Genomic DNA, 18,400 nt, shown 5'->3' with positions numbered 1-18,400 from the left:
TCAAAATGGCCCATTTCTAGCCCAGAGACTGAACCTTGGCTTCTATTAAAGGGAAATGGGCAAAATCTCCCGTCATGGTGTTCACCATCTTCCCTGCTCTCCTCCGCTTCTGTATCCCCTGCACCTAAATACCTTTGTTTCCAATCTGATTTCTAAGTAAAATAAGGTTTTTCAAATTTGGGGAAATTCTCTTCAGAATAACAAGTTCTGCTTTTTATGATGCTTTTGGTGGAAGTGTTACATGGTGCAGGGTGGTTTCAAATTCCCAGCACCAGACTGATATCGAAGCCTGGAAATTATGTGCTGATTAGGAGTTCAGTTCCTCAGAGATGTGATTTTCCAGTATATGTTCATTTCCGTGGTGCCTTGCCATCCTCTGACAGAGAGACCTGATTACACTGCTAATCTGACTTCAGGGAGAGGGTCCACACAAGGAACCACATGTCATTTTCACCATGGATTCTTCTCTTCAATTACTCTTCTTTTTACTTGGATGTTACAAGGAAAGAGATTAGTTTACATCCCATTCCCCACGTCCACATACTCTCCAACCCCACACCCGCCTGGAAGTATAGAACAAGGATAAAAGTACTTTTCTGTAGGTTCACGCAGTGTTACAGAGATGTATCAGAAGGGGGGGGGGGGTGTTGGGTAGGGAAAATCTCGAAATCTTGAAAATGAAAGGCTGGATGAGGCTATAAAGAGAGTAAAACAAAGCAGGACATTCTTTTCGAACTTGGTTCCCTTTTAAAATACGGATTGCATTCTCGGAGAGGGAAACTGAACAAAATGCAGCAGCATTTCAGGGATTTCCTCTCTCCAGTTTTTCTCCGGTCCCTTAATTGTGTTTAAGCCTTGTTGAGTACTTTGTTTACGGTCCCTAGTGTGGTGATTTGCATCCCCCTCTCAGGGTTGCTGTTGGCTGGAGCTGGCAGCTGTCTCAGTCCGATTCTGGCTGGGAAAGGTAAGAATCCTTGCTTTGCTTTTTGTAAGATCTGGGAGAGAAATGTTGAATGCCTACAGAGTGGGGGCAGGGGCGGGGGAGTTAGGAAGGGGGGGCACTGATTTAATTCACACCCTGGACGTTTTCTAAAAAGTTTTCCAAACTTTAAAGGAATCTCCTAGAGCCATGTGTTTTAAAAAAGAACCAGAAAGATCCCTCCTCTCTTCTGAAAGGCTTGCAGAAAGAAGACTGGTTGCATTGTGGATGAGATTTTGCATTTGGGGGCAGGTGTCCTTTAAGGAATTCCCAGGGAGGGGAGGTGTTAATATCTTATATGCACAGAATGGAAGAAGGTAAAAATATTCAAAGACATCAGGGATTGATCACCAGGAATTCTCCCTGAATTTCAATTTGAGAAGTAAAAATCAATTAAAACCGCATGTGTCCGTGGGTATAATGATAGGCGCCTATTTGTCGTATACAACTTCTGTTTTATCCCAAAGCTTTCTTTGTCTTTGTATTTATCAATACATATCATCAATGGTCTACTTAAGAGTCTGGAGACATGCATCTGTGTATCTAGGCAGATGTACACTCTCTGTGAAGAATTAGGGGAGAATGAGATGCCTGGAGCCTGGAAAGGTTGAAGAGCGCCTTGGTATTACAAGTAATGACAGACTTGCCCATGTGCCCAGCACACAGATACACTTACTCTCCCTTATTATAGATTCAGCCAAGGGCTCACTGTGGAAAAAGGGTGCCTCTGGCTTCTCTCTGGTGGAGGTTTGATTCCCATACCTTTGATTTTAGTAATAGAGGAATATGATGTTCAACAGGGTAAGGTGACCGCACCCAAAGCCCAGTTTGCAGGTGGGAGGGGTTGCTGCTCTTATAAGGAGTGTCCCCCGAGCCTCCAATGTATGTAGCCAGTGGCCTTCTTAGCACCATTTTCCCAAGGCAGTGTTGACAAGTGATGAAATGCCCTGGTTCTAAGCATCCTTTATCTTCATCACCAAGTGACAGCTTTTCTCCTGGATGATGGCTCTGTCTCTTGCAGTCTCACATTTTAAAAATGCAAGGATGGCGGCTATGAGGACCTCCAGATACTCACCATCCTCAGCACGTGGGCTCCACTGACCTCGGGGACTTTTCAACTTTATTTCTTTTGAGATGAAGAAGCCCTTTCTCTGGCTCCCATTCTAGAGAAAAGGACTTCTGTTCCCTCTCCCTTTATGACAAAATCATCAAGGTATTTTTACTAGATGCAGGATGCTATCTTAGAATAGAAGTGAGATGATGCCTGGGAACATCCAAGTGCCAACAGTTAAAGAAACCTAACAAGCCAAGAGAAAGAAGGGACCAAATCTCTTCGGATATTTGACTTGCATTTGTAAATTTGCTGTATTAATTAAAAAGAAGTTCTTAAAACTATAAAGATTTTAAAAACAGAGGATGGATAACTTTTAGCTATAGAAGTACAGGGATGAGCTTGTAATAATGTCCACGTATTATCACATTTTTCTCTCAAAAAGACAATCTGGGGCTTTAAAATTTCAAACAGCTTATCTGTAAAAAAAAAAAAAAGAAAGGAAAAGGAACAACCTATAAGGCCATTTGGGGAAGGGCAGGATATAGACCTTTAATTTAATTGTTGGAGAGTGTGGTGGGCCAAACCATCTAAGCTTGAATGTTTAAAATACCTTGCTCCTGAAAGTGGGCCAAGGAACATCAGACTGGCATCAGCCAGGAGCTTGTTACAGACCTACTAAATCACATTCGAGCTTTAATAAGCTCTCTACATGATTTATGTGCCCATTAGAGACTGGGGTTCAAACAACGTGGTTTTTTTTTTCCTTCTGTGTTACCTTTGTGAAATTACTTAACCCCTCTGGGCCTCATTTAGACTGTTTATAAACTCATTTATAAACTGGTGAGACTTAATGCACGCATGCTCTGTGTGCCATGTCCATAGTAGGTGATCTATAAATGACAGCGGTGATGGTGATGGTAAGGGTGATGATAATTTCAGCATTGCCAAAAGTACTCACTTCCTAGCACAAGTGGTTAAGTGGTCATGTTTAAATCAAGATGACTAGATTCCCCCTCAATCATAAATATTTGCATCTCCCACCTTCATTCCTAAGTGAATTAATATCAAACAAGGGGGATTTTAAGCTTCAGATGGCCCCACACACATATAAAAAAAGAATACCAGGGAAGCTGAGGAAACATGGATTTTTGCTGGCTTACAGGCTGAATTCAGCTGCCCCATGACTTCACAGCTGTTCCTGCTGCCCTAAAGTGTCCCTCCAGCTCTGTCCCCTCAGCTGGGTCTGCAACGCTGAGTCTGGGATTTTCTTATGAAAATGCCTGATGGGTGAGAGGAAGATCTGGAGGTTGGCTGGGGAAAAAATGAGTAATGCAAAGCACTCTACTTAGTAAATGCTGCACAAGAAATAAAAGTAAAAGCTGGCTCTGTCTCTGGGGACTCTAGAATGATTCTGACTTATCATGTCACTGAGCAGAGTTGGGGGAAGCCAGAACTCGAAATCTGCTGGCAAGGAAGAGAATGAAGAAAAAAAAAATGACAGGGAGGGGCAATCCGGAGGGGGAGGAAATAAAAAGAGAGAGAGGGAAAGACAAGCGTCATTTAGGAACAGAGGTAGAGCGAAAGAAAGAACTCCAGGATCTAAAACCAGCCCTACAGCACAGTATTTTTGTATCTTTTCTTTTCCCCAGCGGAGATCCCTGTCCTGTCATTTTACTGACAGACGAGCCACTACAGGCTCTTTCCCCAGAAGCTGACTGAAGAGATTCAAGCGCTGCTGTTTCTTTCCTCCCAAGTCCGGTGTCTCGCCGGGTAATGGATTGCTTTTCTCTGAGGTATGTGTCTGTACTTTGGGGACAGTTCTTCATTTGCAGGTTAGCTTATGCCTCAGCTTTGGAGTGAAGTTTTTTTTTTTCTTTTAGACATAATCTCAAATATCGTTTTAGTGGCCTCACCAGTATGTAGGGTATCACTGGACAGCAGGGATTAATTTGGTGACTAAAAATTACATGTGAATAGGCAGTTCTAAGATGTAGCTTCATTGCACGAGGAGTGATCGTTTGACCTCCCGGGGCAGATAGGAACCTGGGAGGTTTGATTTGGCCTTAAGTTTGTCTTCCGTGGATGCTTAATATGTTTAATTATTAATATGTATTAATGATTTCATTGGGATAGCCTTAATAAATTTCCTCAGTAACTGTAATTCTGTTACAATCGCTTCTCGGGGACAAAAAAGGAAGACTTAACATGTCTGAACAGCAGACAAGAGCATTCACTGATTTCTTCTGAGCAGCATTACAGCCACATGCTTTTGATCAGAAATTTCTGATTTTGTCCTGAAAGTGTTCAGGTTCAAAATATTCAGAAAGGTGCATTCTAACAAGTTTTATACACTAGGGCATGGGGAAACGAAAAAAGTATAAAACTTTCCTGAAAATCTAGCGTGCTTATTTTTAAAAACATGTCGCAGCCCCATGTAGTATTTGAAATTCCTTGTTAAGTTCAATGGAAAAGTTTGAATTGACAGGTTATTACTCTCAGAGTTGATCTTGTCTTTAAGAAAGGACAAAATTATATCCTACAAAGCTGTGGGATTTTTCCCCCCTCCTTTTCCTTTCTCAAATGGATTAGAAGGTATTGCCACATTTCAGATCACAAGCCCTGGCCTTCTTGCCGCTGATTTTTTGCTGACCTGCTCCCCCACCGTGGTCCCAAAACACATGTTGCATTGTTAAATAGTTACAATAAAGACCTGCTGATGGTCAGTCCTAGAACACCCTTCATACACTGGCTGCTGGTCTTCATACTGATCCGGTGGGCAGCAAATGGGTGATAGTTCAGAATGAATGTTATGCCCGGAAACACTGGCAGAGTCTAAGTTGCCCTGAGTTTTGGAACAAACCGTGAGGAGTATTGTTTATAATGTATTCTCCTCATGAAGGGGGCTGTCTTTTGGATTAGGATTGAGGCTTTTCCGTGTGTTTAGAGAAATGAGAAGCAATCGACAAAGCGGAAAGGGTTGTAGAACATTTGTAGACCGCCAGGGTATATTAAACACTGTAAAGTGCTTCCTGCTTTTTATATCTTCCCCTTTTTTATGGCTATCTACTTTATCTTGCTTTTTGCAAAGAGAATGCAAACAATTAGGTAAAAAAACAATATGAAAGTTGATTTTCACATGCATCTGTGTCTCCTAGAAAAGAGCCCAGAGTTGCCTCCCCAGCTCTCTGCTTCTATTTTCAGGACTCACTTTGATGCATTTCCCTGACATCTCCTGTCTCCTCCACAGCTTCCACCCTGGAGGGACCCCCCAGGTCTAGTCTGTGAACCCAGCGAGGAAACACCACTAGTAAAAATGACTGAAGAGCCCATAAAGGAGATCCTGGGAACCCCAAAGTCTTCCAAGCCAGTGACAATGGAGAAGAGCCCCAACAGAGAAGTGGTGGTCACCACGGTCCCCTTGGTCAGTGAGATTCAGTTGACGGCTGCTACGGGGGGTGCGGAGCTCTCCTGTTACCGCTGCACCGTCCCCTTTGCTGTGGTGGTCCTCATCGCTGGGATAGTGGTCACTGCAGTGGCTTACAGCTTCAATTCCCATGGCTCCATCATCTCCATCTTGGGTCTGGTCCTTCTGTCATCTGGACTTTTTTTGTTAGCCTCCAGTGCCTTGTGCTGGAAGGTGAGGCAGAGGAGCAAGAAAGCCAAGAGACGGGAGAGTCAGACGGCTCTTGTGGCAAATCAGAGAAGCTTATTTGCTTAGGATTGAATGGGACCAAATGGGATATGTGGCCTGAAAATCTTCTTTTCACTGTGTCATCCAGTTCACCCAGAACTAGTATGGGAGAGAATGAACAGAGCATTGGAATAGACCGGAAGAATTGGGGTGAATTGAGGCTCGGAGGGTAGAGGGGGTTCTGTTTTGTGAGGAACCTACTTGTGTCTTGTTAATGACTTGTTAATGACAAACTTAACTCTAAGGGCTATTTCTAAGACTGAAAACTCAGCTTTTTCTCTACATTAAACATTTGAGGGTCATGGGAGGTGCATGGCATTAGACAACACTCAGCTCACCTTGGAAAGGAGCCAAGGAAAGATGAGAAAATAATCAAACAGTTCTGGCACACCAGCGACCTGCCTCAAAAACAAAAACAAAAACACACACACCACACTTTTGAGAAGTTGTATCATAAAAATGTACTGCTGAGAGTCTAAATCCCTTTGGACTCTGCATACTTCTATGAAATTCTGTGATAATTTTTTTAATAAGTTCTCTGGCATCTATTTTTTTTTTTTTTTGCTTTCAATAACTCATCACTGGTGGTACTTTTTCTTAAAGAATAAACTAATATTTTTTATGTTTTAACATTGTACAGTTTTAGATGATTAATGATGAGTCAGAAATTAAAACAGAAAGGTAAAAGGTGTAGCTACTAAATGACATGGGGGAGGGTTAAATTAATATTAAAATAATCCAACCTAGCACTTTTGATGATTTTTATATAAAGTTTAATGTACATTTCATTCAAAATAATAAATACTTATTGCTGCTGAAACTTCTTAAATGGTTGTTCCTATTGTAGTTATTTTTATTTTTATTTATTTTATTGTAGTTTTCTTATTTCAAATTGCCCATCTTCTCTTCCTCATTCACAATGTCTCAAATTTATTTCTCTCAAATGGGCGTGTTGCCTCTCCCTAACTTATCTAGAAGATTTTTATTTTTTATTGTATCATTTTTTCATGTCTCATGAAGAATAATATTAAGGATGCGCATTATATTCTATATCATTAACAAGTAGGAAATCAATGCCTGGGGTCAGGAATTTTATAAGGTGTTACTACATGTGTGCTACCTACTTTTTCAATCGGTTGTTAAATGTTTGCTTCACGTATTTTCAAGCACCAATTATATGCCAGGCATTGTGTAGGTTCTTAGGCTGCTTAACTGAGTGAGTTCTAATATAACCAAATAAGATCACTGCTTGACTTCATTGAATATTGAACAATTCTATACCCAACGAGGACTCTACCCCAGAATTTTAGCTAGAAATATCCTTGTTTAAACCACATGAAACTAGTATGGGAAGATAGTGAGGCATGAAGCCTTTCTTAAACCTGGGAATACAAAGAAAAACAAAAACCTTGTGTAGGACTTTCAAGAGAGGCATTCTCACAAGTAATTTAATTAAATATGGCAGGAGCCTTCTGGCACTGACTGCTCTCTGGTGCTCAGGTAGTTTTGTTAAGGCAAGAAGCCTTGATAACCCAATTTCTCATGGTTTTGAAGGGCAGCTGGTCCAAGTCTGGAGTTGTTGATTATAGTGTACACCACAATTATCTTAAATTCATGCACATTAACACTCTTCTGGGCCACATGCAAGTATATAGCATTGTGTTGATTTCAGTGAGAGGGAGGGAGTCTGTGCTTTGACATGCCTCTTTCCTGCTCAAAGATATTCAAAGGCTCCCTGTTGCTTGATGAAGAAATTTCTCAGGCAAGTGTTCAAGGTTCTCCACTATCCGATCCAAACAGATGTATCCAGCTTTCACTTAACTCCAACCCGAAAACTCATGAGTTGGCCAGACCAGACTATTCACTATTCTGAATCAGACTTTGGTTTCCTGCCTCCATGTATGTTCACCTTCTGTTTTCCTTCCTCCATAATCCCATCCTTTCCCTCTCCATCTCAACATTTCCAAATCCTGCTTCTCATTAGAGCCTCAGCCTAAACGCAACCCCCTCCTAAAACCCCCCCTTTTACCTCAAAGTAACTGCTCCTTCTACAGTCTTTACTTATTTCTTCTCTGATGGCAACTTTCATTTTCTTCCATGTTGGTGGCATAAATGGTTTACTCTCTTCCCAATCTCCTTAGAAGGGCACAGTGTTGGGGTGCCTGGGTGGCTTAGTCAGTTAAGCGTCCAACTTTCGCTTAGGTCATGATCTCGCGGTTCGTGGGTTCGAGCCCCGCATCCGGCTGTGTGCTGACTGCCAGCCCAGAGCCTGGAGTCTGTTTCAGTCTGTGACTCTCTCTCTCTCTGACCCTCCCCTGCTCTCGCTCTCTCTCTCTTAGAAATAAATAAAAATATTTAAAAAAAAAAAAAGGACACAGTGTCTTTTTCTTTTTTTTTGTTTTTACCCCTCATGTGATGCTTCACAAAATGCCATCCACAGAGTAGGCACTCAATAAATGTTTGCTGAATGAACTAAAGAATGAAAAATCAGAAACTGAGTGGTTTATCTAGAATCAAAGTCCATTTGTTTTAATCTCTTAAAAGAAAATATTTTAGTTCTCAGTTCCCCCCAAATAGGTCATCCTACTACACTCTGCCTCTACTGTAAGCAACATGTGTAGGTGAGTATTTACTACCCATGTACTTCTCCAGAACACCTGCTCCTTGAAAATGCTTGAAAAGTAAACTCATGAAGGATTTCAGGCCACCAGGGGGCCTCATGCTGCTACCTGAGTCCCAAAGGAAATGTGAAATGATAAATTGTAACAACTGAAATGGAGTCATATCTGGATATAGCAATATCTTTCTTAAATGTGAGGAGTTGGAGAAGATTCTCCACTGAGCTCACTACTACTCTCCTCCCTAAGCCACTTCACAATGGCTACATCTGGGTTCTCCTAATCAGTATAGGACCCCTGTCCAGGAGCTTTCAGTCCCCTTAAAGGGAACACACCTCTGTAAAACTGTAAGGCACAAAGATAGTCCTATGTGCAGTGAATTTCAGCTCCTAGGAGAAGCATACTTGAATTGGGATATCATAGTTACCTTGTAACATATCTTTCTTGGGCAAAGTGTGTCTTTCCAAATAGTTTTATTATACAGTAATAAGCAAATGTGGCATGCATGCATAAGCATGGTAGAAACATATATGTATTAAAAAGATAACCTGGTCCCATCCTGGAGCATCAGAAACCAGCTTTATTATCCAACAGGATATCTTAAACCCCACATATCCTGGGTTACACAGGAACAACTTCTGACCTCATTTTGAGCAGCAAGTTTCTGCCCAGGTGAGAACTATAGCCACCCAGGTAACTGCCCTTCCCACATCACTGTCTTTGTTAATGAGGATAAGCCCATGAGGGCCAGATCACAAATCCTCAAACCTACCTCTTTGTACCATTACCACCTATAAAAATGTGTGTGTGGAAAATATCTCCTGGTCTCCTGGGAAGTATTATGGTTTTGAACCTTAAAAGATCTGATTATAAATCCTAGTTCTGTGGTTAAACTAGTCAGATGATCTTGAACAGTTAAGCCTTATCTTTAAAATAAGGTAAATTTTTAAAAACATTTATTTATTTTTGAGAGACAGAGAGAGACCGAGCATGAGTGGGAGAGAGGCACAGAAAGAGGGAAACACAGTATCGAAGCAGGCTCCAGGCTCTGAGCTGTCAGCACAGAGCCCAATGCAGGGCTTGAACTCACAAACCATGAGATCATGACCTGAGCCGAAGTTGGACATTTAACCAACTGAGCCACACAGGCGCCTCAAAAAATAAGGTAAATTTTTAAGAAATGATTTCGATTTTATAAGCTATAAAGTACTACATAATTATAAAATTGCTGTTTATGATAATATCTAATGTTGACTTTAGCTTCTTTCTCTGCTTACTGTCCCAACATGTTATTAAGCATTAAGCAGCCTCCTGTTTTGGTTAATTGACTTTAATCACTCACTTCATTTAACCTTGACATTATCCACAGAGGCTTTCTAGACCCAAAATAATCCGAGAAAAATACCTGTTCCAAAGATAAATCATAACTTACATTTCCTTATTATTGTTATAATTTTCAGTGCTTTCACATATGTTGGAGTCACTGTAAAGGTAGATGTAATATGGAAATTCAGTTAGGCGCCCTCAACATAAAAGAGATTAAGAGAGTGAGAAATCCTTCTCCTGCCCCCCTCCCCCTCCCCCCTTACACAAGTCATTCTTGTTGTAGGGTGCCCCACAGAAAGGAAGACCAAAGGCAGAAATCTAAAGAGAAACAAAAGAAGTAAATTCCTAGTTTCTGGCTTTTGAGTTTCCAAAGGCATCCAGTGACTTAAGGCTTATCTACAGAATTTTCTGTAGGGTAGAAAAGGGTAGTTTGTTTATGGTTGATCTTTACATTACTTCCTGACTTTAGTACTTCATCTTGTGTATTCAAGTACACCTAATGTTACCCAGCATTCTTAATCACACTTTCAGGCTAGATGGGCAAGTGTCCACCCAGCTCTTTGCAGGAGCAAACTATGGTTCAGGGAGAATAAGTGAATAAGTGACTTGTTCAGGCAAGGGCTCGCAAGCCAGGACTAGTATGCTGACCAGATATTGTAATCACCCCAGATTTACACCAAGTCATAACTGATATCATTTTCAGAATGTCTCTCTAGGAAAGGAAGACAACAAAGGTGTTCTAACACTGACTTTTGAAAAATTCTTTTTGAAGTATAATATACATAGAGAAAAGTGTACAACTCAATGAATTTCACAAGACTGTAGAGCTAAAACCCAGATGAAAACACTGAATGCAGCAGCTTTCCAAAGTTCCCTTTGTTTTTGTTTTTTTTTTTAAATGAATCTGTAGTTTTATTTTTTTTTTAATTTTTTTAATGTTTTATTTATTTCTAGGAGAGAGAGAGAGCGTGAGCAGGGGAGGGTCAGAGAGAGAGGGAGTCACAGACTGAAACAGGCTCCAGGCTCTGAGCTGGTAGTCAGCACAGAGCCCGACGCGGGGCCCGAACCCACGAACCGTGAGATCATGACCTGAGCGAAAGTCGGACGCTTAACCGACTAAGCCACCCAGGCGCCCCTCCAAAGTTCCCTTTGAATCTACTTCCAATCATTATCTTTCCGGAGGGACAGCATTCTCACCACTAACTCATAGAGTGGTTTTGCTTATTTTTTAACTTTATATAAAAGGAATCATGTGGTAGGTACTCTTTGTGCCTGGTCTGTCCTGTGCAATACTATGTTTGTGAGGTACATCCATATTGTTGCATATAGTTATCCATGGTTCATTCTCCTTACTGTGTGGAGTTCCACCGTATGAGCACATAATCATTTCTTTATCTTTCCTACTGTTGATATGCATTTGAGTGTTTTTTCTAGTTTCCAACTATTAAAAATAGTTCTTGTGTGGGGCAGCTGGGAGGCTCAGTCAGTTAAGTGTCTGACTTTAGGTCAGGTCATGATCTTGTGGTTTGTGAGTTCAAGCCCTGGATCAGGCTCTGTGCTGACAGCTCAGAACCTGGAACCTGCTTCAGATTCTGTCTCTCCCTCTCTCTCTCTGCTCCTCCCCTGCTTGTTCTCTCTCTCTCCTCTCTCTTTCAAAAATAAATAAACATTAAAAATGAATAGTTCTTGTTGTAGCTAGCCTTTCAGATGGCTCCCAATGATCCCTGCTTCCTGGTACTCACAGTCCTCCTACACCATCTCAGGGTTGGTTTGTGTGACCAATGAAATATGGCAGAAGTGGTGGCATGTCCCTCCCAAGATTAGGTTATAAAGACACTGAAGCTTTTGCCTTGGTGTTTCTCTCTCTCTCCCCTCTTTCTCTGGGAGAAGCCATTTGCTATGCTGTGAGGAAGCTGTGTGGTGAGGATTGAGGCCTCCAGCTAATAACCAGAAAGAACTGAGACCTACCAGGAATTACCTCAGTGAACCTGGATCTGGACCCTCCCACAGTGTAATCTTCTGATGACTGTACCCCACCTGACAGCCTCACTGAAACCTCATGAGGCACCTTCAGCCAGAACCACCCAGCCAGGGCTGAATTGTATGATTTTTGTGGGCTCTAGGCATTATTCTCTTTAATGGTACCTCTCTTTCACTGGAAGGAAGGAAGGAAAGGAAGGAAGGAAGGAAGGAAGGAAGGAAGGAAGGAAGGAAGGAAGGAAGGAAGGAAGGAAGGAAGGAGACGTAAAGAAAGGGAAACAAAAGGAAAGGAAGGGGAAGGGAAAGGAAGAGGAAGAAAGGAAGGAAGGGGAAGGGAGGGAGAAGGGAGAGGAGGAGAGGGAAACGGGGAGGGCATGTATCTCATTTATTGCAAGAAGGAAATTGTCCTGGCAAGTATTGTAGGCTCTAGGCACTGCATACGCTGGAGCTAATGGATAAACTGGCCCTTCACTCAGCTAAGTCACTTACAGATCCCTGACCCATAATAACTGAGAGACAATAACTATTTGTTAAACCGCTATGTTTTAGAGTAATTTGTTATTCAGCAACAGATAGTATCGTGCTCTTGTGAAATTTCCTCTACATGACTTTTGGTGTAGGTATGTATACATTCCTGTTGAGAATACACTGAGGAGTGTATTCTCTGGATTAAAGGGTAGATGTGTATTCAGCTTTATGCCAGAGTTTTCAAAAATGGTCAAATCAGTTTACTCTTCTACCAGCATTATAAGAAACCACTACATTATAAGAGGCATTACATTGTCATCAATTTTTAAAATATTTTCAATCTTCCATTTTAGTCACTGTGGTAGGTTTTACACTTGCTTTTAAAATATATATTTAAGGGATGCCTGGGTGGCTCAGTCAGTTAAGCATCCGACTTCAGGTCAGGTCATGATCTCGTGGTTTATGGGTTCCAGCCCTGTGTTGGGCTCTGTGCTGACAGCTCAGAGCCTGGAGTCAATTCTGTGTCTCCCTCTCTCTCTGCCCCTCCTGCTCATGCTCTGTCTCCCAAAAAATAAATAAACATTAAAATTTTTAAATATATATATACATATATATATATATGAGAAGAGATGGGCACCAGAAGTTGGGTTCTATTAGGGCAGAGCAGGCTAGAAGTGGGAGAGGAGATAAGAGTGGAAAAATAGGAGTTAGATTTGAGCTTTGAGGAAGCAAAGCAGCAAAACATAAATTCTCTGGGAAGTGCTTTGGAGACCAGAAACCAGACTAAAACCTGAGAGGTTAGCTCACAATGCTAACCACATCCAAACATTACACTCTGAGCTTTGCCTGGATGATCTCATCTGACCCTCACACCAATCCAATGAAGGAGGTACTATTATTATCTCCATTTTAGAGATGAGAAAATGGGGTCACCAATTAAGCCATGTAATTGAGATCACACAGCTAGTAGAGTAGGGTTTGAGTTCAGATTCTAGAACCCACTCACTTACCCGCTATGCTGATACTCCCTGGTACACAGTAACCTTTCAATACCTGATTCTTAAATAACCATCCCATACAGAATCTGAGCAACACAACATTGAGCTAAGCTAAAGCTGAAGAGTGAGTCAATAGTTCAGAGAAACCAGGACTCAAAATGTAAATGGTTACTGAATCCTTTCACATCTGAAGCCAGGTCCTCTTATAATTTTTAGCATATATTCATAGTATTTTATACCTTTCAGGACACTCCTATTAGTGAACATAGGACGGACTCAGGACCCCAGCCACATCTTCTACCACCAGATCTGGTACTTTCATTCTCAGCCTCCTTAAGTTTCCTGTGTGGAAAATTCAAGGTTCAGAATTATCAGCCAGGCTCAGTCCAAAGCTGGAGGCAGGATGTGACGGAAGTGCATAGCAGAAAACTTGACGTACGTTAGGGGGAATCAAAGAAGGCTTCCTGCAGGTGGTGATTTGATAAGAGCAGGACAGGTAGGCGAGTTGGCTAGCTGATGGGAATAAGTAAGGAGAAACAAACAGCGGTCCTCCCAGGGACACCCGGAGTGAATGCTATTTTTAAAATTAAAAAAAAATGTTTTTGATGTTTATTTTTGAGACAGAGAGAGAGAGACAGAGTGTGAGTGGGGGAAGGGCAGGGAGAGAGGGAGACATGGAATCTGAAGCAGGCTCCAGGCTCTGAGCTGTCGGCACAGAGCCTGACGCAAGCCTGACTCATGAACTGTGAGATCATGACCTGAGCCAAAGTCAGATGCTCAACGGACTGAGCCTCCCAGGTGCCCCAGAGTGAGTGTTTAAAGGTCATGGGGAGAGCTAGCCCTCAGCATCTCCACCTCACTGGATTGCTGTAAAGCAACAATGAAATAATTCCATAAGGGGATTTATCAATTGCAAAATTCTGTCCAAGCAAAGAGGCTCCATAACACCAATATCCATATGATTCAAACTTATGACTAGAGAATCAAATGTCTGGGTTCTAACTGAGCAGAAACTCTTCACTTTAATCTATGAGCATTATGAGGATTATGAATAAAAATATTATCATAACTAAGATCTTCCTCCTCCTCATCATATCAATAATTATCTTCCCCGAAAATGGTGGTGCATTATGGTTAAGGACATGGACTCCAGACTCAAAGTACCTAGACTTGAAATTCAGCTTTACCACTTCTTTGCTCTATGTCTTGTAGAAGTAAACTTCTCTGTGCCTCAGTTTCCTCAACAACAAAATGGGAATATTAATGGTATATCTCATAGGGTTGTAGTAACTATTAACTGAGTTAATAGATAAAAAGTGCTTTATGTCAATAACTGGTACTCAATATAGTAAGTAGTATTAGTATCTATCTTAAAGGTAATTTTAGTGTTTATTTATTTTGAGAGAGAGAGAGAGAGAGCAAGCACACAAGCAGGGGAGAGCAGAGAGAGGAGAGAGAGAATCCCAAGCATGCTCCACGCTGTCAGCTCAGAGCCCAATGTAGGGCTCAAAGTCACAAACCATGAGATCATGACCTGAGCTGAAATCAAGAGGCCAAAGCTTAACCAACTGGGCCACCCAGGCGCCCCTTAATTTTAAAGCATCACTGGGGCACCTGGGTGGCTCAGACAGTTGAGCGTCCGACCTCAGCTCAGGTCGTGATCTCACGGTTCGTGGGTTCGAGCCCCGTGTCGAGCTCTGTGCTGACAGCTAGCTCAGAGCCTGGAGCCTGTTTCAGATTCTGTGTCTCCCTCTCTCTCTGACCCTCCCCTGCTCACTCTCTCTCTTTCAGAAATAAATAAAACCTTAAAAAAATTTTAAAGCATCACTGATACATGCTTTGAGGGAGTTTGTATGACAAAGCTACGGAAGTCACAAGAAAATCAGTGTAAATGAGATATTTGTAGAAAAACAGCAGTTTACCTCATAAGAGAAATTACAAACACTTAGAGAAAATGGGTTGACACAGAAACTTGCATTCAGTCCTATCTGGCAGGAATCCACCACTGCAAAATCCATCTACATTTATCAATATTTTGTTTTCTCTGTCAGAAGTTGTTTACATTCAGCATATTCATACCCAAACTTACATTTCTCAAAAATAACCCTGATGCTATCGAGCTATCTAGCTATTGAAAGGGCCAGTTTGCATTTGGACAGTGCTTTGATGTAGACATAGTGATTTCACTTTCATTGCCTTGCTAGCTCCTTTCTTCCAGAGGCTCTGTGAAATATTATCCTCATTTTTAGATGAGAAAATTGAGGCTTGGCAAGGTTGAGTGGTTTGCTCATGATCAAACACTTCATGTATGACAGAAATAAGACTCACACCCTGATCCAGGTCTTCTGTCTTTCCATTCCACCTTGCCACTGCCCCACTAACCTGGGTATTGTATGTTCCTATGGAATGCCGTCCCTTGGGGTCAATGTACCCTGGCCAGACAGCTAAGGATGCTTCAACAAGACTTGAAATTGGTTATACCTAGTTTGTTCTCAGCTAAGAACTGAGTCCTCTCAAACTGAGGACTGATGGAAGTGGGGGAGAGGGGAAGGGGGGTGATGGGCATGGAGGAGGGCACTTGTGGGGATGAGCACTGGGCGTTATATGGAAACCAACTTGACAATAAACTATTAAAAAATAAGAAAAATTTTTAAAAAAGAATAAAAAAAAGAAATTGGTTATACCTACAGCTTTGCTTTATTGTCCTTTCTGTTTGGACATAGACATTTTTTAAAAAGTTAAGGTGGTAAAGACGCCTGGGTGGCTCAGTAGATTAAGTGTCTGACTTTGGCTCAGGTCATGATCTCATGGTTAATGGGTTTGAGCTCCACATTAGGGCTGAGCTGTCTGTGCAGAGCCTGGCGCCTGCTTTAGATTCTGTTTCTCCCTCTCTCTCTCTGCCCCTCCCCTGCTTGCGCTATGTCTCTGTCTCTGTCTGTCTCTCTCTCTCAAATATAAATAAAACATTAAAAAAAAGTTCAGGTGGTGAACTGAGATTTGCATCAACATCTGAAATAAGTATGTAGTTTTAAATCATGTAGAAAATATAATGTGATTATACAATGCACAGTTTTCACTACTCAGCTCTTATTGCTTTTCAGAGTTGGTTGGTTTGTTTTTTGATAATAGAAGCTTACATCTCCATAGAGTTTATGTCTCAATCAAAATATGGTCTTTATCAGTGGTTCCCAAATGCCTGTCCAAGCACTGACATCATCAGACTCATGTAGAAACTCTATAAAGACAAAGATTCACAGGTGTTGACCTCAGAGGCCCTGCTTCAGTAGATTTAAAATGGGACCCAGAATTTGTATGTAAAAACAAACAAAACCTCCCCAAATGTCCCAGGAAATGAAAATTAATAACCATAATATGACATTTTTCTCAATAAATTTTTTTATTTCTCAATATATTTATAATAAAATAGAAGATTGATAAATATAATGTTGGTAAGGCAAGAAATCAGGTAGTATGGCCATATTTTATTAAAAAGTAAATGTGTATGCCCTTTATTCCAAATTTATTTCTCAAAACCTACCTGATCATAGGTTTTACATCTTTATACAGATGTAACAGGACTATAAGAATATTTATAGAGACATAATACACTGGAAGCTTTTTCTCTGGAATTCTATTTCTACTCCCACATTCAAATTCTTTCCTCATGTTCAAAATAAATAACTATATCACTAAAAAGAATACTTCTTTCTGCACTGCCAGTATTTACACACACTTACACAAAAACAACCTTTGAATAAATTATGATGCACCTATATTACATAGACTGTAATAAATGAGGCAAGTTGGTATGTACTAATATCAGTTTGGAAGGATATCTACAATACATTATGCGAAAGGCAAATTTTTAACTGTATGAAATTTCAAAAATTTCAAAAATTTTCAATATCTATCATATGCCATTCTTATCAAATAAATTGGAAATGTGTTTGACCTTTGTAAAATAAAAACTTGGGGCACCTGGGTGGGTCAGTTGATTAAGTGTCAGACTTGACTTAGGTCTTGATCTCACAATTCGTGAGTTTGAGTCCCACGTTGGGCTCTGTGCTGACAGCTCAGAGCCTGCAGCCTGCTTTGGATTCTGTGTCTCCCTCTCTCTCTGCTCCTCCCCTACTCATGCTCTTTCTCTCAAAAATAAATAAACAAACATTCAAAAAATTACAATAAAAACTGTAGAAGAACACATGGTGACTCATTAAGAGCATGGTGTCACTGATATTTTACTTCAAGGAAAAGGAGATGATTTTTCTTTAGAGTCCTCTGCATTGTTTTGATAATTATAATGAGCAATACTTTAAAAGAATATAAAATGAGAGGGGAGAATAAAGTACTTGGAAAAACATTACAAATAAAAATAAAGTGCTAATAAATGATTCTGGTTTGTAGCCATATTTGGGACCTGCTAATTCAGACCAGCCCTCTTCTGAGATTGGGCTCCATTCATTCATTCATTCATTCACTCACTCACTTGCCCAATATTTACTGAGTATGTACAATGTACAGGTAGATATCAGAAATCCAAGTATTAAAAAGAAACATTTTGTGATTGAATCAAGAAAGTCTGGCTAAGGTACTTCAGATATAAACCTCCTATATAAAACAATAAAAGCCTGTAGGGTGAACTTTCCAATCTGTGTATTAGCTATATTTGAATTCTGGTGCCTCTGGTATCAAGACAGAATGGGAACAAATTGCTTACAGTAATTTGGAATAAACACCTATAAAAGTCTTGAGTGTAATAAGAAAACAATATACTCAATTGCTTTCTCTTTCCTTTGTATTTATTCAAAAATTTGGGGGGCACCTGGGTGGCTCAGTCGGTCAAGCATCCGACTTTGGCTCAGGTCATGGTCTCACACTTTGTGGGTTCAGGCCCCACCTTGGGCTCTGCACTGAGAGCTCAGAGCCTGTAGCCTGCTTCAGATTCTGTGTCTCCCTCTCTCTCTCTGCCCCTCCACCTCTCTCACTCTGTCTCTGTCTCTCTCAAAATAAATAAACACTAAAAAAGTAAAAAAATAAATGTTTTAGGCCATAGCCTTATGTGTGTTTGGTTTCATTGCATTCGTTGTGGTATAACAGTAGTAAATTAATAGATTAATAATTGAAACTATTCTGTCAGGAGGCAGCCACACCTTAAAAACACCCTTTGCCTAGGAACCCTGAAGAGTAGTAGAGAAAACCCAAACAAGGGGCATTGAGAAAACCTTTTGTGTGGTTTCAACATGGACTGGATCAGCCAGCACTGAATCACAGTGGGTCTGATACCCA

The 18,400-nt window shown here is 40.9% G+C and overlaps 1 protein-coding gene across 2 annotated transcripts; it reads left to right on the top strand.

Moving 5' to 3' along the window:
* The first annotated feature begins 905 nt into the window (after window positions 1-905).
* TMEM100 (transmembrane protein 100) lies at window positions 906-6,517 on the top strand. Of its 2 annotated transcripts, XM_039241159.1 has the most exons (3): window positions 906-964; window positions 3,683-3,826; window positions 5,281-6,517. In XM_039241159.1, exon 3 carries the CDS (start codon window positions 5,347-5,349, stop codon window positions 5,749-5,751), a length of 405 nt encoding a protein of 134 aa, XP_039097090.1. In that variant the 5' UTR covers window positions 906-964; window positions 3,683-3,826; window positions 5,281-5,346; the 3' UTR covers window positions 5,752-6,517. The 2 variants fall into 2 exon arrangements, with proteins under 2 accessions (XP_039097090.1, XP_039097091.1); XM_039241160.1 differs by lacking the exon at window positions 906-964 and having other exon boundaries at window positions 3,595-3,826; window positions 5,235-6,517.
* Window positions 6,518-18,400: the final 11,883 nt, after the last annotated feature.

The sequence above is a fragment of the Hyaena hyaena genome, unplaced genomic scaffold (assembly GCF_003009895.1).
Source record: "Hyaena hyaena isolate Hyena2069 unplaced genomic scaffold, ASM300989v1 scaffold_189, whole genome shotgun sequence".
Taxonomy (NCBI): Eukaryota; Metazoa; Chordata; class Mammalia; order Carnivora; family Hyaenidae; genus Hyaena; species Hyaena hyaena.
This window is presented reverse-complemented; position numbering and strand designations above follow the sequence as displayed.

What these genes read in the sequence shown, in the direction of transcription:
- TMEM100 (XM_039241159.1), top strand. Translation starts at nt 5,347, where the DNA reads ATGACTGAAGAGCCCATAAAGGAGATCCTGGGAACCCCAAAGTCTTCC.